At 39.9% G+C, this 22,909-nt stretch overlaps 1 protein-coding gene across 1 annotated transcript in view; it reads right to left on the bottom strand.

Moving 5' to 3' along the window:
• The window catches only part of LOC109927356 (transmembrane channel-like protein 1), a 53,984-nt gene that overhangs the window by 17,464 nt on the left and 13,611 nt on the right, over positions 1–22,909 (bottom strand). Inside the window, exons 6-11 of the mRNA XM_020527354.2 lie at positions 16,453–16,534; positions 15,214–15,320; positions 13,742–13,840; positions 13,453–13,595; positions 6,976–7,120; positions 2,548–2,742 (exon numbers count right to left, since the gene is read on the bottom strand). Of these exons, the coding sequence (XP_020382943.2) occupies positions 2,548–2,742; positions 6,976–7,120; positions 13,453–13,595; positions 13,742–13,840; positions 15,214–15,320; positions 16,453–16,534 (771 nt within the window). The remainder of the gene's footprint in view (positions 1–2,547; positions 2,743–6,975; positions 7,121–13,452; positions 13,596–13,741; positions 13,841–15,213; positions 15,321–16,452; positions 16,535–22,909) is intronic.

Below are 22,909 nucleotides of genomic sequence, written 5' to 3'. Positions count from 1 at the left end.
TCTGTATTATCTTTCCACCTCATAAAAGACCTAGGTGAAAGTTCATAGCTTTGGTCAAAAAAATGACACATATATGTCACCCCAAACTGCGGTGAATGCTGGGACAGTGAGTAAATTTAATGAGGAGTTAGACAGATTTTTAATTGGTAATGGTTTGAAGGGTTATCGGGAGAAGGCAGGAAAATGGGGGTGAGGAGCACATCCGCCATGTTCGAATGGCGGCGCAGACTTCGATGGGCTGAATGGCCTAATTCTGCCCCTAAATATTATGAACTTATAAATTTAATTGGAATTTTGGACTTAGTTTGCAACTATCAGTTTTACCATAGTACAGGTAAAGTCACCATAGTCCTCTTATTAAAGACAGAGAGCCAATGGTGGTTTAACCTGAGGGTCACCAAGCCTTGGGCATGCGGAGATGTTGAGAAGGAGAATCTTTCATGTTAAGCTGAGCCAGCACAGGAATTGAACTAATGCTATTGGCATCACTCTGCATTGCAAACCAGCCATCCAAGCTAACCAACACATGGCTTTACCTTATATTCCATGAGAAGTGATGGAAGGTATTATAATGCTTCTACTCCGGTTAAGGTGCAGATATGTAAATAATATGTTTATGTTAGCTAATAACATGGGTGTGATTCCCCCAAGTAATCCTGTGTGAAGACAATAGGATTTAGGCAGAAAATAGAATGCAAATGCTGAAATGCAGAATACTGCTAACCATAATTCAACTTATATTTCTTACGCAATGCCTCTTCTGGGAACTGTGGTAGATACTCTGTTCTTTAAGATGTGGGTGAGAGTTTAAAGAGTGTTGTCCTAGACCCACAAAATTTCAGTTCTGTTGACCCATTTACTATTGCTTCCCAGGACCATCATGAAAAATATGACTATTGGCCTAAGGAAGCATCAGTAATGGTACTAAAATTCCTTCATACAGGGTTTTGTAGTTGTGTTCTGCCCATTAATCTGACCTCCAATACGTATCTTGGCCTAGGCCTTCAAAGGTTAAGCTGCACTGATCTTCAATTTCCTTCTGACCTTTCGATGTCTGTTGACAGCTCTTCTAATGTTGTTTCAACACTATTAATTTTTCCACTCTTTATACTGGTGTGTTCTCTCCTAGCAAAGAATTAACAGAATAACATTGTGAGAGATCCCCATTGCAAGAGAACGCAATCAGCGGAGTGTATCATTCTAGGAGATTATTGATTCATAGATCCATGCAGTTGCATTTCAGGAGGTTTCTATATATAATGTGATATGAACAGAAGTTTTTAGAGCAGTCACTTGTTCTAGAAGTCCTCTTGGACATAAATGCCATCAGAAAGATTTTACAGAGAATTATGGTCTGGATGATCTGCATTTATTTGTCTTTTCATGATACTTCTCATTACATTTTGCAGCTGTGCACTAGGTTTTAGCAATTTATTTACATGAACTCCAAATCCCGTTCTCCATCACAGTTCTTAGAATTTCACCATTGCAAAATTGTTTGGATCTTGGATTGAAAGTGAAGAGTGTTATATTTCTCATTACAATATTTTCAACACTCATTTAGTATATGTTCTTTTCTAATTTCTTGTTCAAATCTAACAATTTATTACACTTTCAATTTAATTTAATATCTGTTTGTAGTTACATCTTTATCCATGTATTCATTATTTATGGTAAAAGCTCAGACTCTGTACAGATCCACGTGATACATTACTTATCACGTCCCACAGAGTAGAAAGATTTCATCCCTATTCTAGGTCACCTGGTGGTGCTGCATTACAGACCACTCAGGGAGTGTAAGTTGCTGTGGCAACACACACTTTTACATGCATTTTGTAGTCTGTGGCTGTGAGTAGTTATGGTAGCAGCTCCAAATTTCTTTTCATCACATAGATGACTGAATGTTTTTTTTCTCTGTATCCTGCCTCCAAATAAGTTATTAGCCATGTCTCAAGGTTATTACTCATTCCATGTTTTCTTTATTTGATGATCGTTTGATCAAGTATTTCAGAAAATGTGCTAATAAATGCTAACATTTGAATTTGTCATCTAAATAAGAGGGAAATCCTCTGATTTTGCTTTAGGTTGTTTATCAGGATAGTATTTATTGTTTTATTTATTTATGAATTTAAGCTGGCGACAGGCAACCGAAAAATGGGAGTAATGCATCTAAAGTGAAATTAAAGTCTCCATAGTCCTAGGAGACAATAGGCTGCTCTCTCATTACAGAGAGACAACTGATGGTGAGTTTAAACTGAGGGTAAGATTAACACAATTAATACACTTCAGGCAAGATTAAGAGTGACCTGAGCCAGTATGGAAATTGAACCCTCACTGGACTGCTGACTTGCAATGCAGAAAGAGGCATTAAAAGAGAATTGGGCAGATTTAGGTATTTACAAAATCATAAGGCTCAATTTAGATCAGATTGACAAATAGTCTACTTAAAATAATTAAAATCCATGTTTCAAAGTACGGTGGAGTTATGTAACTGTTCCACGTGTCAACCTGCTCCCAGAGTTGTGAAAAAATACTCTGTGCACTAACTTCATTTCTTTCCCACCATCCATAGTCATCCAGTCCCTCCTGTGCAAATTTCTGAGATCTTCTGACAACGAAGAAAATAAGATAGCCACTTCCAGCAAGAGTGAGGAGTACCAAGAAGTTGGCGAGAACACGTAAAAATCGGGTTAAATGGATATTTCCTTCCTTCCGATTCTCCTGTTCTTCAAGTATAGATTCCTGTACGCAAATTAAGCAGAGCAAATAATTTCTAACACGTGAACCTTTAATCAATATAATACTTTATAGTTACATACAAGCTCGATGATCCATCAGAGTGATACAATGTTAATAATCTAGGCATGCTACCATAAAGGTCTGTGTTGTATCAAAATATGACTCAGTACATGGATCAGCCTGGTGTCCCCAAACATCACATATAACACAACAAATTACTTAGCAGCAGTTAGATCATGGTTATCTGGTGGATTTTTCATTTTTTTACTATTTTGTATTAGCAATAACAGTGGATAAAACATTTAAGAAATAACTTAATTTAGAAGGACATAGAAATAGAGAAGGTAAAATCACCATGGTCTTACCAGACTTTAGGGCAGCTCTCTCATGAGAGAGAGATGACTGGAGCTGGTTTAACATGAGGGATACCATGCCTCAGGTGAAGGAAAAGGTTGAGAAGGAGAATACTTCATGGTAATCTCAGCCAGTGCAGGAACGGAACTCACGCTGTTGGCATCCCTCTGCATTGCAAACTAGGGTGTTTAGACAACCAAGCTAATCTCTCCCAAATAGACAAAGCATCATGTAACTGTTGCTCTTAGTTAAACTCGGGCCTTTATACCAAATGCTACTAGCAAAAGATACTGATCTTAAACATATATTGTAACAGAAACCTGAAAACAGAAACAGGCAATTCTGCTCCTTGATCATATCCACTTATCACTTACATTATAGCTGTTATGTATCTAAAGTCTCCCTAATCACCTTGGTTCCCTGGCCCTTAATTCCCACGTGTAACAAAATTCCAGGTTTTGATATTTTCAATTACTTTAGCTTCAATAGCTTTCAGTGGCAGAGAGTTCCAGATTTCCACTGCCATCTTAATGATTAATTGCTTCTCGATCATCCTCGAACTGCCTATTTCTAATTTTATGGCAATCTAAGTTGATTCTGGACTTTTCATCAGACGAAATAATTTAAACTGCCCTCTCAAATCTTTTAATCACCCTCTTAATCTTCTGTACTAATGGGAAAACAAGCCCAGCCTGTGTAATCTATCTTCATAATTAGCCCCAGTATCAAACAAGAATTGAAAAACACGTGAAAAATGTTGTATAGTCACTCATTCACAAAGTTGAAATGTAATAGTGTTGGATAATATACAATAAAACATTTACTTATATATTCTAACTGTATTCTATGGTATTTAAATATAAGAAAAAGGTTGGTCAATAGAAAGACTAAGTGGAGTCAGCTACAAATAGAAGTTCCACAGGATCTACTCCAGATTTCTTTTTGTCTCTACCATCTAGAAGTGATGGGAGGGGACACTTAGAAATATTGGGAGATAAACAGGTCATCATTGTAACAATTTCCTATTATCCAATGATCTTTTAGAAACATCCACTGCCATGATGACCTTGGCCAGCAGGCTGACCTCGGCCATTTAAAATAGTGTTTGGCCCCTTGCACGTGGTAATGGGGAGTCCAATACCTTTCTTCAAACCTCGCAGCAAAATGAGTCTGCCCTGAATGGGGCAGGCATTCGATCTGGTGTACACAGGATTATTCATTTGAACACTGAGGAGCAAGAGTTCTTCTGAGTTCAGAAGCACTTCTAATGACCATTGATATCTGCAACTGCCCCCGACTCCTGTTATCCCTGCCTGTCTAACTTACCTAAAGTCCACTGCCCATGAAGCAGCCTGAAATCTATTGAAAAGAGGCATAATGCTGAAATCTACATTGATCTCAAACTATACTGGCGCACATGCATGCGTGCCTAGAAAAATGCATCACCTCACATCTGTCCGGATTAAACTCCATCTGCCATTTTTCTGCCCATGCCTCCAGCTGATCTATATCCTTCTGTATCCTCTGACAATCTTCCTCACTATCCACAACCCCACAAATCTTTGTATCATCTGTAAACTTACTAATTAGACCAGCTATGTTTTCCTCCAAATCATTTATGTAGATCACAAACAACAGAGGTCCCAGCATTGATCCCTGTGGAATATCACTAGTTGCAGCCCTCCATTCTGATAGGCAGGCTTCTATCGCCACCCTCTGTCTCCTATGACTAATCCAGTTCTGTATCCATCTTGCCAGCTCACCCCAATACCATGTGACTTCACCTTTTGTACCATTCTGCCATGAAGGACCCTGTCAAAGAATTTACTGAAATCCATATAGACAACATTAACTGCTTTTCCATCAGCAATCATCTTTGCCACTTCTTCAAAAATCTCAATCAAGTTAGTGAGGTACGACCTCTCCTGCACAAAACCATGCTATTTATTGCTGATAAATCCATTTCCTTCTAAATGCTTATAAATCTTGTCACGGAGAACCTTTTCCAATAATTTCCCTACCACTGCTGTGAAGCTCACAGGCCTGTAATTTCCTGGATTATTCCTGTTACCCTTTTTAAACAATGGGACAAACATTAGCTATTCTCCAGTCCTCTGGGATCTCATTTGTAGCCAAACAGGATACAAAGATGCCTGTCAATGCTCCAACAATTTGTTATCTTGCCTCCCTCAAAATTCTGGGATAGATCCCATCAAGGACCTGGGAACTTATCTCAAATATTCAAATGGTTAAGTTATGCAGACCTTTCTGTAGCTAAAGGGAAGTAAAATGAAAGAGAACATGATTTGGTCCAAACCTCCTGAATTCTGCATAATCAGAGATAGACATACGATTGATAAAGTGTGTGAGGATCATACAGAAGTCCTCACGATTGTGCAAATTGCCCATTAAACTTAAAATTCTGATGGAAAATTTCTCTGCTCCCTGGGACCCTCCATGAATATCTCCAACTCTAGTGCAGAATTGCAAACTTTGAACTGATCCACAGCATTTACCTGGCAATTGCCCAGGAAATATAAGACTTACTTTAACATTTGGGTAACTGCACAACTGACCCCCATCTCCCCCACCAACCATGTGCCCCCACTGATTACCCAACTAATTCCTCTCAACCAGGAAACTGTCACCTCCCCCCCACCCCAATAACCCCAATACAGCCCTGGCAACCAGACTTTCTCCTGAACCCAAATAATACTCTAACTGAATCTGACAACCTCACACGACCCAACTACCTTCCCCAATCTATCCCACCTACTACCCAATGAGCTCCAATCACCCTCTGACTGAACCTGACAACCATGACAATCAGAGTCGACTGCCACAAACCAGATTTGACTATCCCACTCCAACCCTGGATCACTGATTACTGCCTGATCTTACAACTACCCCACCATCCCCCAACTACAACACCGCTGGCTATCCGACCATCCAACAATCTGAATACACTTGTCCCTATAACCACATCACCTACCATTTCACCGTACCACTCACCTACCCAACTGGCTACTCACTTACTCACCTTCCCACTCACTGCTCTCACCAGTCTCTCACTCATCTATTCACTCATTCATCTGCTTATCCATTCACCCATCAATTCACCAATCCACAATCATCCATTAAAAGACTGCACTCTTAAATGCTTATCAGAAACTGGCAGCTAGTGCTGTAAAATGGTAATGTATTTTCTGCATTGATCCTCTTCACAAGTTTCTGAAAGGGTAGCCGTACTGGGGGAGTTCTTCCGGAATCTGTATCAGACGTCTGGCCTTTTTAAACGTATCCAGAAAAGTGCACCATTTTCTACCTGTCAGCTTCAGATGCTGCAATGCTGATGCTAACTAGAAGATTTAGGCCATAGTCTTCAAAATAATTTTGAGGTTTGGATATATTGATGCTTTTGGGATTATGAAGGACTTACAAGTAGAATGGACTTTGATAGAGTTAAATAATACAGGGTTGAGTTAAGTTTGAAGTTTTGCCCGTTACTTCAATCATGGGAGGCCATTTCACGCAGTGCCCTTCTGGAAATTTTACCCATGGACAGTTGCTTTCTTCATGCAGACAATGGAGTAGAATGGGCAGAATCTATGACCACAAATATAAGATAAGGTCTTGGACTTAATATTCCAAAGAGCTTTTTTTCTGCCACACTTATGTTGTCATATTAACCGACTCATAGGCGACATGACATTTATTTGAACGCACAAAACCATAAACATACTTTAATAATTGAGATGAATCATTTCAAATATCTATTCAAATAGAATAATTTGAAATTTGATGTAATATGCTAAGCACTGAAATGCATCAATCGATTTTTTAATAAAACTACAAGTGACAAATGGCAAAAGAATTCTGTACCTTAAAACTGGTAGTGATGGAAGCAAACTTATTGTCTGCAGTTTCTGCATTGCCAATCAAATAGTCCCAGCTTGTGAACATCTTCCAACTGAAATTAAAACTTGTGTCATCTCCACCACCTTCCTCATTCGCATTGCTTGCCATTCTGAGGACACATGGAAGTGTTACATCATTATCTTATGAGGGTATTGTTGTTGTTATCATGTTCAAGGAAACAAAGAAATATGCACTCGGTGATGTGACACTGTTAAGCCACAATGAACTGCTACATATTTAGGGCATATTTGAACCACAGGATGAAAGTAAGAAAGCCACCCTGCCTCCATTAACATTAGTTCATTGGATACGTTTTGCAAAGAGACATTAGCAAACACACAGAAGCAAAGGGACCCTCCTGCACATAGACGTGCAATGATTTATGAAATATCAAATATCTCACAAAAGAATCACTTCCTTTATTGGTCAGTGCATTGATTTTTGGAGTTGGGAGGTCACGTTGCAGCAGTACAAGTCATTGCTAAGGCCACTTTTGGAATACTGTATTCAATTCCAGTCTCCTTGCTATAGGAAAAATGTTGTGAAACTTGAAAGGGTCCAGAAAAGATTTACAATGATGTTGCCAGGCTTGTAGGGTTTGAGCTAAAGGAGAGGCTGACTAGGCTGGGACTGTTTTCCCGGGGCATCAGAGGCTGAGAGATGGCCTTATGGAGATTTTTTTAAATCATGAGGGGTATGGATAGGGTGAGTAGCCAAGGTTTTTCCCCAGGATAGGGGAGTTCAAAACTAGGGGGCATGGGTTTACGGTGAGAGGGGAAAGATTTAAAAGGGATCTAAGTGGAAACTTTTCCATGCAGAGGGTGGTGCGTGTATGGAATGAGCTGCCAGAAGAAGTGCTGGTACAATTACAGCATTTAAAAGGCATCTGGATGGGTACATGAAAAGGAAAGGTTTAGAGGGTTATGGGCCAAATGTTGGCAAATGGGACTAGATTAATTTAGGATATCTAGTCGGCATGGACGAGTTGGACTGAAGGGTCTGTTTTCGTGCTATACAGCTCTATGACTCTAAATTGTAACCAAGGAATGCGATCTGCTGCAGCAATAACTTGAGCATTTTGCTGAATATGGACAATGCTGCTAGTGACAAAGGTCACCTCAAATTTTACTATACGCCCATAAGGCAATGATCTAGAAATTTAGAGATGCAGCACCCACGTTTTGGACACTAGCAGTCTCACTAAGCCCCCGGTGCGAGGGGTAGGAGAAGTTTCCAGCTGAAGTTTGCACCGTTATATTGAGAATGCAGGTTATATTGGTGGATCCCACACAGGCAACACCAAATGTCAAGAACACGTTATTTGAATTATGGTCCTGCACTTTTGCGAGGCCAGTTCTGGATTTTTGAATGTCCCACTACTTCATTCGTACAGCACAGCTTGGAACTGAACAGCAGGAAGCCTGTTTCCCTGGAGTTATTGAAAGGATCATGCAGTACTTTGTGATTTTAAGGCTCCTGAGCCTTTTTTTCTGGGTACTGCTTAAACACTTTCTATTACTCTGAATATTTCTCTATGTTGCAGGAAAAGTTTTAGATGGATTTGCAATGTTGTTGTCATTTACTCCTGTCTCGTGAGGAAGGAAATTTCTTCTGAATTCTTTATTTGATTTATTAATAACTATCGATTGCCCTAGTTCTGAACTGATTCACAAGTGGAAATGTCAAGCTGAGTTCGCCATATTTAGAATAGTCTCAGCAGCCAGAACTATTTTCAATTCTGTATGAAGCAAAAGCGTTGTGAGATTCAATAGAAACACTCAAAAGGGAACTAGACTGTTTCATGAAAAGGAATAATTTATGGGGTCAATGGAGAAGGTGTGAGAAGGGCATTCAGTGAGTTGCTCATTCAGGGAGCTGGTTCTGACACAATGGGCCTAATAGATCTTTCCTGCACTGTAACATTTCTTTATTCTGTTATTTTACACATTAGTAATCAGGCTGCCAGCACAAGATGGCTTCTAGATCAATTTTCTGGAATAATTAGCATACCAACTCCCATTTTGTCATCCAATTAACACTAACAGGAGGGTTGAGGTGCAGGAGATCTTATACCCTCTCAATGGCTTCAAAGTCAGTGTGCTACTCAAGTGAACGCCTCAAAGGATGGTGGAACGCAATGTCTGTGAGGAAAAGCTGAGCAAACTGACAGTCACCTCTATATCCCAAGCAGTGTCTCTAAGGGTAATCCCCCGGAGTTGCTGTTGCAAAGGCAGGTTTCTGCTGTGTATGCCCTTAGACTCACCATCTGTACCAAACAGTCACAGCATATTTTGTTTCTATGCCACTCTGGCTTCCCACTGTCTAGCCACCTCCTCTGAGTAGATAAAGCTCTGACACAATAAAAGTTGTATCACCCTAGGAAACTTGCTGCCAATTGCTCATTTAAGAAGTGCAATTGACTCCATACCACTGCTAGACAGTTAGCCATCATTACATAGAAATTGCCTCCAGAAAAAACTGGAGAAACAACACAACTTTTCTAATTTTTCTCACTCCACAACCTCCAAGCCTCCGTCTAGATGCCCAATAATACTGTCCCTTATTCACAACTGCTCTACATCGATCCTATCAAATTCCCTCATAATTTGAAAGACCTCTAGTCTTCCCTTTTCTTGAAAAACTAGTGACTTTCTGTTCAGTTTTTTTTTGGAGTTATGTTTCCATATGCCATACATCCAAAATCAATAAGGTAAGTCAGTCAACCCCCTTAGTCTTGGCTCCGACCTCTGCAACTGGGATCCTCAGCTTTCTGACCCATAGGCCACAATCAATAAGGATAGGTAACTGCAACTCCTCCACAAATAACACTCAACACTGGAGCCTCCCAGCCCCCTACTGTACTCCCTGTATACCAACGACTGTGTTGCCAAATTTCGAACAAACACCATCTACAAGTTCGCTGACAACACTACCTTAGTGGGACGGATATCTAACAACGAGTCAAAATACAGAAGGGAGATAGCAGGCTTGGTGATGTGGTATAATGAAAACAATCTGTCTCTCAATGTCAGCAAAACTAACGAACTGTTCATCGACTTCAGAAAGAAAGGAGAACACGCCCCCACCTACATCAACGGAACTGAGGTTGAGAGAGTGAAGAACAGCAAGTTCCTCGGAGTGACGATAATCGATGACCTGACTTGGACTTCCCACATAAATGCGACAGTCAAGAAGGCACAACAACACATCTTCCTCAGGCAGCTCAGGAAATTTGGCATGTCCATAACGTCCCTCAGCAACTTCTACAGCTGCACCGTTGAAAGCATACTGTTTGGGTGCATAATGGCCTGGTATGGCAACTGCTCTGCCCAGGACCGTAAGAAACTACAGAAGGCAGTGTGCACAGCCCAGACCATCACGGAAGCCAACCTTCCATCCATGGACTCTAGTTACATGGCTCGCTGCTGCGGCAAGGCGGCTAACTTCATCAAAGACCCATCGCACCCCAGTAATGATCGCCTACAACCTCTTCCATCAGGCAGTAGATACAGAAGCCTGAACACACAGACAAGCAGGTTCAGAAGCAGCTTCTTTCCGACCGTCATCAGAGTGTTGAATGGACTCTAGCCTCAAATAATGTAACCTGTATGCCTCGAAGTTTTTTTGATCTGTACATCCTTTGCTTGCTGTAATCTGCTGTATCGCTCGTAAACAAAGCTTTTCACTGTATTTTGGTACACACGACAATGAAATCAAAATCAACATCAAAATCATTCCCACAAAAAAGCTTCTTTGAAATTGACCAGTAAAAGGCTCAAAGGTGAGTCGTGTTCATCAGACTCTCACCAGTACAGGTCCTTGCCAATCTTTCAATGAATGTATTTTTCACTGCAGAATTAAAGAAAAGAGAAGTTGCTTCCAGAAATGTAGTGGAATGATGTATCTACAATATATGCAATCAGCATTAATGTGGCGGTTGGAAACTCCTGGTAACAAATTCTGCCAAGGTGTTTCTGAATTACGCCAATATGCTGCTAACTGCTAAGGGGACATCATTTATACCATGTAAAGTGACTAATTTGGCACTGATGAATTGATTGCATTGAATACACATTGGATTATGGCAAAGGTTTCAGTCAATCTGATCCTTTTGTGTCACTACAATCAGGACAAGATTTGTTGCTTTCATAGTCAGCTCTACACCTGCTGCTGATTCACTCAGAATAAATTTACTCAGTTCTCAGAAAATGATGGGTAAGATGGAATCAGCCTCAGTTTCAACTGTCAGCTTGAACTGACCTAATCTGACCCACATTGATTTAATATCAATCCCACCATTATCATCACAGCTGGAGCTGGTAATAAAAAGATAAAGCTCAGCTCATTCTTTTTTGTCAGCTTGTTGCTTCATTTTTTTACAATGAAATATAAAACATAGAATTGCATTGTTTTTCATGAAGTGTTTCATCTTCAAACTCATAAGGCTTGGGTTGATGTGTGTTTTTGGTCCAATTGATGTCCAACACAAATCTAAAATACTTGAATACTGCACTGCTTATTCCTGACACACAGATTATATTACAGTTGTTCTAATGTACTGATTATACAATTCATTTGAGGTAAGATTTAATGCTGTCTGGGGAGGTGGGAACAATTTGGGGTGATGTGTTGAATTATATGGGAGATGCCACATCAAATTTCTGACATCAGGATAAAAGCCTCAAACTATCTTCGATGGACCAAAGGATGTCTCTGTGCTGTATGACTCTATGCTTCTGACCGGGAGGTGGATAGGAACTTGTAACGCACTATTGACAGCTGGAAGGCAATTTTAATGGATTAGCATGTCACTAACCCTCAGTAATATTGAACATTTCACAATTAAATGATATTTTTGGATTTAAATATGAGGATCATGGACTGCAGAAGGGAGGTGAGTTCGTTCATGAGGGGAGGAGAAGCTATCTGGAGTTGCCAGTCACAATTCAGCAGTTTTCTTTGAAGAAAAGTAAGGAGTTGTGAATCATCATGGAAGAGGACGAGGTTAATGGGAGACCTTAGGTCACTGTAGACAGGAAAAAGGTCACTGCAATATTCTATTCCAATGGAACCTTCCCCAAATCTAGGGAGTTTTTGAAAATTAAAACCAATGCATCAACTGTCTCAATAGCCACTTCTTTTAAGATCCTCATATGAAGACAATCAGGACCTGGAGATTTGTGAGCCCACAGTTCCAACAATTTGCTCATTACGCCTTCCCTGGTAATTGTAATTTTATTGCATTCCTCCCTCCCTTCCATCTCCTGATTTAGAGCAATTTCAAAGTTGTTCCTTATATTCTCTACAGTGAAAACCAATGAAAAATACCTGTTTTGCTTATCTGCTATCTCTTTATTTTCCATTATTGATTCTCCAAACTCATTCTCTTTCAAAACAAAGTTCACATTATTAATCCTTTTTTTAAAAAAATCTTACTATCAAGTTTTATATTCTTAGCCATCTTTCTCTTGTACATAAATTTTTCCTCCTTTATTTATCTTTTAGCCAATCTTTGCTTTGTATATATTCTGTTCTTTCTTTTAATATGCCACCAAATTGTGCCTAGGGGCCCAATGGCTGTTAAGCTTTGTTATGATCTATGTTCAAACTCCCAGGTGGGAATGCCTCCTGATGCTGTTTGGTGAGGAAGATCACCTCCTGCTGTTCCCAGACAGCCTGAAGGAGAATCCACAGTGAGGCATCGCTAAACTGTGGGCTGATCTTTGTCTGCTCTGAGCGATGGGCCAATTGGACAGTATCTTTTCAATGGAAGTCACATAACAGGCTAAATATTGAAGCAGCTGATACAATGATCGCTCAACGTTGCGTGGCCATATTGCTGCTCGAAGGTCCATGCAGAAGGAGTGGAAGCATAGAGCTGGAGGTCGGCACAATGTGCTTGGAGTTCAATTGAAGAAAATAAGATGGATTCTGGACACGTGGTTGAGGATTGTTCTTTAATTCTGCAACATCAAAGCTGCTGCCTTATAGTCACTGCTGGAATGTGAAGAGCTGCATGCAATTGGCATCCAGGCCTCTAACCTCATCAGCTGACAGTGAGTTCAAAAACATCCTTCCCATCCCCTCTGCATTATTTGCCAAAAACCCATGCCTGCATCAAGTTTATCGGTTGGCTATTCTGGCTGCTGGCAGTAATGCACTCACTTCCAAGTCTGCTGCCAGCACCTGGATCAGGACAAATAAATTTCACCCTTAATGTCAACTGCATTCACATCATTCATCAATAAAATCTTCCATAGTGTCAATGATTTATTAAGGTACTGTATTATTTCAGGTAAATAATTGGGCCTTTTATGATAAACAATAAAATTTCAAAAAAGTGAGGACTGAAAGGGTCCACCTTTCTGTGCAAATTAATTGGTTTGGATACTTTCAACAAGAAACAGTTGATAAAAGTCTGACTTGGAAGGTTAAACTTACGTTCTAATCACCACCGTGAAGCTGTATCCGATTGTACCGACTCCCACCAGGAAGTAGCCCAAAGGTAACCTGAATTTCAGCCACCCAATTGTACGCTGATTATTATAGTAACCATAGAAAAGGACAGAATATTGCGCATAGCCCTGGAAAAAGTATAGAGGTTTCTTTAAGAGTTAGCTTTCACAAAAACTACGTCAGCAAATAAGCTAGAATTTACAAAAGTAGTGATCTTCGTTTCTGGAATAAATGTTTTCTTCATGGACATTTTTCTAACAAAATTCAAACTTACCCCAAAATCCCACAATGTAGCAAAATTCATGGCTGAGTCTTGCTCACTGATTGGAACAGTTTTTCTTGGCATGCTGCCATATGGCTTTCCCATCAGAGCCTAAAGTCAACAGATTAAAGTATACTTTACAAAGATGTCAATTGCATTCAATTACTCAGTTATTTACCTACCTTAAAAACTGATAATTAATTATCGTGGAAAGGCCTGTTTTTAAGGATAAATATTAAAACTTCTTTGGAATACAGTGACACTTAATCAAGGCAGAAACACAGATGAGTTAAGAGGGCAAGAGGTTTGGCACTTACATCAACAGTTTCCACAGGTAATCTAGTTCACCTTTGCTTACAAAGCAAGTGAAGTAAACAAAAACTCTGAGCTCACTGTCACCTCTGTGAGACTCCAGTGTCTAGACAACCCATATCCAGCCATGATCCACTCTAGACAACCGGAACAAGGAAGAAGGTTGAAGGTGACCTCAGAAGATGCCCAATAGGGAAAAGACTCAAAATAATTCATCAAAAGTAGCAACATCTAGTAACACCTCTAAGGGTTTTCTCAAACATGCAACATGGATCCCTGGTAAGACCAGAACTTGCTGTCCCTACCTAATTGTTGCTGTGAAGGTAGCGATGAGCTACATTTTGCATACAACTGAGTAGCTTGCTCAGACATTCAGGGAGCAGTTAACAGTCATTATACACTGGTCTGAATTCGTATTTAGTCAGACCAGGTAAGGATAACTGTCTTTCTTTCCAAAAGGATGTGAGAGAACGGAGTAGGTTTTTACATGACAAGCTTTATGCTTAGCATCATTGAATTCATTTAAATTCCACAGTTCATTTAAATACTTGAATTCAGATTTCTGATCTGGCATTTCAACTCAGTCTTTGGATTACTAGTCTAGAATGCCAGCTCAGCTATATAGTCACAATGTTGCCACAACCCTGAATGTAAAAGTTGCAGTAGTGTACACATAGATTGATGGCTCTGATTTTAACCTGAGTGCAAAGACAAGCAGGAGTTCAGTGAGGTGAAGCGTGAGGATTTTGGCAAGAGTCAATGGGATGAGCAGGGCACAAACTGCCACCAGGGGTTGACTGAAATGGTCCTTGATTGTCAGGTAAGTGGATCCTGACAAAGTTTTAGCATACTGTAACAGTATATTGTCATTAATATTGTAGTTGGAGCTTCATAAAGACTGCAACATAAAAAAAGGATCACCATCTTTTCAACACGATTAGGAATAGGCAATGAGTATGACCTTGCCAAGGTAATCCTAATTTTGGAAACACATGATAAAAACAACTTTGATTCCACAGAAATTTTTAAATCATGAAGAAGTTGAAAAGCTAGCTTAGAAAACAAAAATTAATTATCTTTTGAAAACTTATTGTTTTACTTCATAAAACACAGTTTAAATTCAAGGTATTTTAATGATGAAACTAGCAACTGTGTTTTTTGTTAAAGTTTACCTCAGGGATCATGACCAAACCAAAGGTTAAGCCAAACAGAACCATATTGATTCCATACATCCATCTCAAGAAGATGAAATATGAAGCAACTGATGAACCAAAGTGACCTGGTAAAAACAAACAAAAAATGTTATTGCACATTGCAAGTAGTTAATTATTCCAAGAGTTAAAGAAATTATTGAAATGGGGAAACAAAAGGGTAAAAGTGCTTGGGCCTAATGCTCAATTGCAAAGGTCCTCTTCTCCATTCACACGAAACAGGTTGTGTGAACCATCCACCGCATTGTCAGAATTTCAACTGACAATTTGTGTTTTGTTGTTATAAATGAAGGATTATTTGAGTGCTGTTGCCTTAGAGATACACGAGTCCTAAATATGTAACAAGATAATCAAATTAAATGCACTTTATCTAAATGTACAAAGCATCTGCAATAATGATAGTTGAACTAATCGCACAGTTAAAAATAAATGGCTAATCACCATTACAGAGGCATGGTTTCATGGTGTCCAATGTTGAGGATTAAGTATTCCAGGATACACAATATAATGGAAAGAGAAACAGGATGGCAAGAGAAGAGGGTAGCTCTGAGCATAAGGGATAATGTAAGGACATTAGTGTGGAATGATCTTGGGCAAAAGGACTGTGAAGTAGATTCAGTATGATCGAGATTGGTAATAACAAAAGTCAGAAAATGATGGGAGCAGTTTAAGTCAACTACTAGTTGTTGTACCATTAGACAAACATTGAACAATAAATTATTGGAGTGTGTAACAAAGGAATGCTACATAAATTCAGCAATCTGTCCTCCAGCAGATCACTGAGATTGCTGAGGCAATGCCTTCATCATTCAACATTAATTCTCCCACCACAAAAACTCAACCAGTGTCCATTCTGATGTTATCAGATCCAACTGCACGAGAAGAGGAATTGAATATCATGCTGTTAGCATGATCCACATCGACCATCCAGCCAACTGAGACTTCTGGCACCCCAAGAAGTCCAAATTACTGTGTCAATGTGCATTTTTAAATGCATGTTGTAATTTGGAAATATGAATAGTGATGATAGAGGATAAAATTTTCTTTCCATCTCATGGCTGACCAGGAAAGGAAATATTTATTGTAAGGATGTTCAGCAATTTTAGAAAAACCAGTTGCCATGCCACATCAGCTTTATTCCCTGACAATCAAATAAATTCATTTTGTAATAGACTTTATAAGACAGTTTGTTCCACCTACTTTCAATCTCTTTTATTTTCATTTCCCATGGAATACAAGCAGTTTTGAAATTCTCAAAATCACGCTGAAATTTCATCCATTTCTGAAAGTGAAAATGCAAGATATGTAAGCCTTCTATCATTGAAAATTAGAACTTTCATTTACATTTCAATTAATCTCCTCTTGAAAATGCTCTTCTTTTAATTATTTATCCACTAAATGTGACAGTAGAAATACAGCCTGATTCTAGGCGAGTGATATTCTTGAAATAGAAACAGAAAATGCTGAAAATATTCATGGGTCTGGAAGAAAAGAGGGAAACACAGTTAACATTTCAGTTAGACCTTTCATTGGAATGAAGGCTTTCTGTTTTTATTTTAGATTGTCAGCATCCACGGTATTTTAGTTTTGTAATTGTACCATTCTTTGAATTAGTTATTAGGAACTAAATAATTACTTTTCCACGACCACTGTCTGATGCTTTTTTTAATTGATTTGCAGGAGATGGATGTCACTGACCATTTATTGTCCATTCCTGATTGCCATTGAGGAGGTGGTGATGAACTATTTTCTTCAGCTACTACACTTTGTGTGCTATTAGTTAGGGAGTTAAAGCATTTTGACCCACTTTGATGATGAGGAAATAGTGACATATTTCCAAATCACTTCGTGTCCCCACTTGGTGGGGAACTTGGAGATTCCCATGCGTCTGCTGCCTTTATCTTTCTAGGTGACAGAGGTCATGGGTTTGAAAGGGTTGTCAAAGGAGCTTTAGCATGTTAGTTGCTGCACTGCATCTTGCAGTAGTACATACTGCAGCCAACATGCATCAGTAGTGGAAGGAGTGAATATTTAAACTGTTGGATGATTTACCAATCAACTGTGCTGCCTCGTCCTGGGTGAGCAAGTGAAGGTTATTTCATTCGCTGCAGACTTGTGTCTTCTAACTTTGGTGAGTCAGATGATGTGACCCTTGCTGCAGAATACCCAGTCTCTGACCTGTCCTCATAGCCCCAGTATTTACTTGGTTAGTTCAGTTAGTCCAATTTAATGACAACTCTAGGTTTTTCACAGTGGTGGGTTTAAGGATAAAAATTCCATTGAGAGATGTTTGGAATCTCGTCTGGAGATAGTCATTTCTGTCACTTGTGTGATACAAATGTTGCTTGCCACATATCCATCCAAACCTGAATGTAGTATACGCTGAGTGCAGGAACAGACAGCTTCATTATTTAAGATAGTGTGAATTAAACATCAGCAAATATCCCTACTTTCAGCTTTATGTTGGGAGGAGGGTCATTGATGAAATGCTGATGATGGTTGGGCCTAGAAGACTGGCCTCAGGAATTGTTGTAAACCAGACTGTTGCAACTTTGACATGTTATTTGATCTTGCACTGAGTTTCCAATACCTTATCCTTTACATCACCAAGTCTTCCATCTGTAATATCTCCCCCTTCTCCATACCTGCCTCAGCTCATCCATTCCTGAAATACTCATCCATGCCTTTTCTATCTTCAGGCTCACTTTAATCCAATTCTCTTTAGTTTATTTCCCATCTTGCACCTTCTGTAAATATAATTAACTGCAAACATCTGCAGTTGAAATCTTAATTTATGCCCATGGTCACTGACAATGCATTGGCTTTTGGTCACTCTCCAGCAAGGCCTTAGTTTTAAAAACTATCATCCATGTTATTTAATTTCTTAATGACCTCACCACTTCCTAGCTCTGCAAAATTCTTCACTCTTACAGAGTTCTCAGATTTTTGTACTTCTTCAGCTCTGATCTCTTGTATAATCTAGAGTTTAAGCACCCCACCATTGTTAGTTATGCCTTCTGCTGGCTAGGCCAAAAGCTCTAAAATTCCTTTACTAAACCTTTCTTTCTCTGCATCTTTTCTCCTTTAAGGTTCTTTTTTTTAAAATAACAATCTGACCAAGCTTTGGACCATCTGTCCTAATATTTTGTTATGTGGCTCATTATTAAGTTAAATTCAGTTTGAGAAGACTTCAATAAATCATATTTGTGATGTTTTACTGTACACTAACGACACTACAGAAATGCACACTTTTTTTGAGCTTTTCTTTATCTCTCTGTAAGTAGGACTGAGTCTTTACTTGTGCTTCTCAACCATCTCAGATGATCTATAGCTTGTCTTGCATAAGCAAATCAAAGATATATTTAATTCCTACTTTTAGAAATAAACATTACTTTGGATTGAGGTCAAGATTTAAACATAATCTCTGAATTTTCAACTTTAACTCCAACTTTTAACTCCAAACTTATGTTTAAAATCTGGTACATGTTCCAATGCTGTACATGGGAACTACAGAGTATTATTTGGTCCTTTAAGACTGTTTCTCCATTTGACTGGATCATGGCGAGATTAACTTCATTTACCTGCTTTTGCTCCAACTCCCAGAATACCTTTAACTAGTTAAAATTGATTGATAATAATGAATTAATCAGGTCATTCTGTAAGAAATTCCCACAAATGTGGGCCTGTTTACTAACTGATCCAAGATTAAAGAGCTCAGCAATTTTGAATAGCACTGATGACAAATGTAGGAATTACTGAGGTGAGCTGCAAGGGACCTAATGCTGAATGAATGATGGAAACATCCACATTGGTATCTGAAATGTTTCACAAATAATGGGAATTGGACATGGGATTCTTTGTTTATTTTTAATTCTTAATGGGACATGGCGTCAGTGGTTAGGCTGGCTTCTGATGCTCATCCTTAGTTGCTCTTAAAGCGGTGACAGTGAGCTGCCTTCTTCAACAAGGTGGGGGTATATCCAAAGGTGCAGAATTTTGAGCCTCCGCCAGTCAGAGAGTTAATATTGCAGCATTGACTGAAGTTGTGCATCGGGATTGTGCAGAATCTCTAACGTAGCTGACTCAGTGAGAATTGCCCAAGAAATTAAATTTTCCAATGGACAGTTCACCTGTATCTGGAACTCTCTGAAAGAATCCATTGAAATTGGAAAAGCTGCAGGCTTCAACATTACTTAAGCTGATAGTTACCCAGGAAAAGAACCTAGTTAACTTTTGGATAAATATTAAACTGACTTTTGGCTCACCACTGACACAAAGCCTCACCTCCTTTGATTCCATACACCTCACAGGCACCAGACAATCACCTCCCAAACAAATTTCAAACTAGCACTAGCCCGATCCACTTTCACACAACCTTCCAACTCCTGACCTGACCCTTCCAGACACAAACACACTGACCAAACATCCTCTGCTGCCCTCTTCCCCCACTGGCAACCTGACCCCTCCCCAGATCTGACACTTATCCCTCCAGTGAACTGATGGCCCTGCTCTCCTGACCTTACATCACCTTAAGATGGCATGGTTAGTAGTGACCTGTAAACTTTTCACTGTACTCATGTGAGTACACGTGACAATAAAGCTAATCCAATTCAATTCAATTCCATGGATACCCAATTTCAAATTGCTAATCTGTTCAAAATCTCTCCCCTTTAGCATGGTAGTCATGCCATGTAACACAATGGAGACTATCCTCAACGTGAAAACGTGACTTAGTTTCTATAATGACTATGCAATTCCTACCTTGTCATAGACAGATGCATCTGTGACAGGCAGATTTGTGAGGATGAGGTCAAGTAGGTACTTCCTTCTTGTTGGTTCCCTCGTGACCTGCCACAGCCCAATCTGGCCAATCTATTTTAGTACTTGGCCAACTCAGTAAGTAATACTGTGTCATATTTCTATCATGGTTTGACTTAATAGGCATGACTAAAAATGAAGCTGTTAAGAAACATCTTTTCATGTCAAATGACACAATGCCCCACACATGAGGCTTCTAATGCCAAAAAGGACAAGTGTACCAGGGGCATGAAACACCATCACCTCCAAGTTCCCTTCTAAACTTATTACCATCTTGACTTGGACATATCTTGTCACTGGGTCAAAAGCCTGATCTCCCTACCTAATACCATTAGAAAAATGCTTAACTGCATGACCTGCAGCTGTTCAAGAAGAAAGCTCACTATCACATTCTCATTGGAAATTAGAGATAGTTATAAATGGTTGAGGTTGGTTGGCTCGCCGAGCTGGTTTGTTGTTCCGCAGATGTTTCGTTACCGTGCTTGGTAACATCCTCAGTGCAGCCTCTGATGAAGCGTCGGTGTGTTTTCCCACCTGGTTTTTAAACTCTGGGGTCCGTTGAGATGGATTGCCTCACTTCCGGGTTTCCTCCGTAGTGGAATGTATATGGGGTCGAGTTCAATGTGTTTATTAATAGCATGCTTCGTGGACTGCCATGCTTCCGGGAATTCTCCTGCTTGTCTCTGCCTAGCTTGTCCCAGGATCTTGGTGTTGTCCCAGTCAAAGTCGTGGTTCTCCCTGTCCATGTGGATTGAGATGAGTGAGTATTGGTCGTGTCTTTTTGTAGCCAGTTGGTGTTCATGTACTCTTGTTGTTAGTTTCCTTCCTGTTTGTCCGATGTAGTGTTTCTCGCAGTCTCTGCAGGGGAAAGATTCTACACCCCCCGACACACTCATCACAGTACCCTACATCAGGAACATGTCAGAACTCACCACAAGACTCCTACGACCGCTGGGCATCAGAGTGGCACACAAACCCACATCAACCCTACAACAAGTGTTCACCCGAACTAAAGACCCACTCCCTGCCATGGACAGGACCAATGTCATCTACAAGATCCCCTGCAGAGACTGCGAGAAACACTACATCGGACAAACAGGAAGGAAACTAACAACAAGAGGACATGAACACCAACTGGCTACAAAAAGACACGACCAATACTCACTCATCTCAATCCACATGGACAGGGAGAACCACGACTTTGGCTCGGACAACACCAAGATCCTGGGACAAGCTAGGCAGAGACAAGCACTAAAATTCCTGGAAGCATGGCACTCCACGAAGCAGGCTATTAATAAACACATTGAATTCGACCCCATATACATTCCACTACGGAGGAAACCCGGAATTGAGGCAATCCATCGCAACGGATCCCAAAGTTTAAAAACCAGGTGGGAAAACACACCGACGCTTCATCAGAGGCTGCACTGAGGATGTTACCAAGCACGGTAACGAAACATCTGCGAAACAACAAACCAGCTCGGCGAGCCAACCAACCTCAACACCCACAACCTGAGCTACAGATCTACTCCAAAACGTTATAGTTATAAATGGCTTGAGAAGGAGACCTACATCCTGAGAATAATTTTTGAAAAAAATAATTGAAAGAAAGAGGGCATGCAAACAGAAGGTGCTTGAATTATCAAACCAAATTGGAGATAATTTGACTATGCACAATTTCAAAAATATTCAAATGCATTTTGTATTTGTGGTAGTTCTTCACATCAAGGATGACATGTGCTCATGGCAAGAATCTGCACTTTATGTATTTTTAATATGGGAAGTCTGCAGTGCTACAGCAATCACACAGTTTGAAATGTTCCTGTTTTTATCACATGACACAGACCTAAGAGTCATACAGCCATAGAGTCAAACAGCACTGAAACAGACCCTTCAGCCCAACTCGTCCATGTCAACCAAATTTCCCAATCTAAATTAGTCCCACTTGCCTGTGTTTAGCCCATAGCTCTCTAAACCTTTCGGATTCATGGACCTGTCCAAACGTCTTTTAAATGTTGTAACTGAACGTGCATCTACCAACTCCTCTGGCAGTTCATTCCATATAAGAGCCACCATCTGTGTGAAAAAGTTGCCCCTTAGATCCCTTTTAAATCTTTCTCCTCTCACCTTAAAAATATGACCACTAGTTTGGAACTCACCCTTTCTCTGCTTTTCATGATTTTATAAATCTCTATTAGGTCACCCCTCAACCTCCTATTCCCCAGTGAAAAACGTCCCACCCTATGCCACCTCTCCCTATAATTCAAACATTCCAGTCCCAGCAACATCCTGGTAGTTATTTCTGAACCCTTTCCAATTTAATAATATCCTTCCTATAGCAGGACAACCAGAACTGTACAAAGTACTCCAAAGGTGGCCTCACCAACTTCCTGTATAATCTGAACATGACGTCCCAACTCCAATACTCAATGTCCAAGCAATGAAGGCAAGTGTGCTAAACATCCTCTTCACCAGCCTGTCTGCCTGCAACGCAACTTTCAAAGAACTATGTACCTGAACCCCTAGGTCTCTGTTCTACAGCACTACCCAGAGCCCTATCTTTCAACTGTATAAGTCCTGTCCTTGTCTGTTTCATCAAAATGCAATACCTCACATTTATCTAAATTAAACTCCATCAGCCACTCCTCATCCCATTGGCCCAATTGATCAAGATCCCTTTTGTAATCTTAGGGAACCTTCTTCACTGTCCACTACACCAGCAATTTTAGTGTCATCTGCAAACTTACCAACCATGCTTCCTAAATTTTTATTCAAATTGTTTATATAAATTATAAACAACAGTGGACCCAGCACCGATCCCTACCATTGGTCACAGGCC

This window comes from Rhincodon typus, chromosome 3 (assembly GCF_021869965.1).
Source record: "Rhincodon typus isolate 14 chromosome 3, sRhiTyp1.1, whole genome shotgun sequence".
Lineage (NCBI taxonomy): Eukaryota > Metazoa > Chordata > Chondrichthyes > Orectolobiformes > Rhincodontidae > Rhincodon > Rhincodon typus.
The sequence above is the reverse complement of the archived record's forward strand: the minus strand, read 5'-3'. Positions and strand labels throughout refer to the sequence as shown.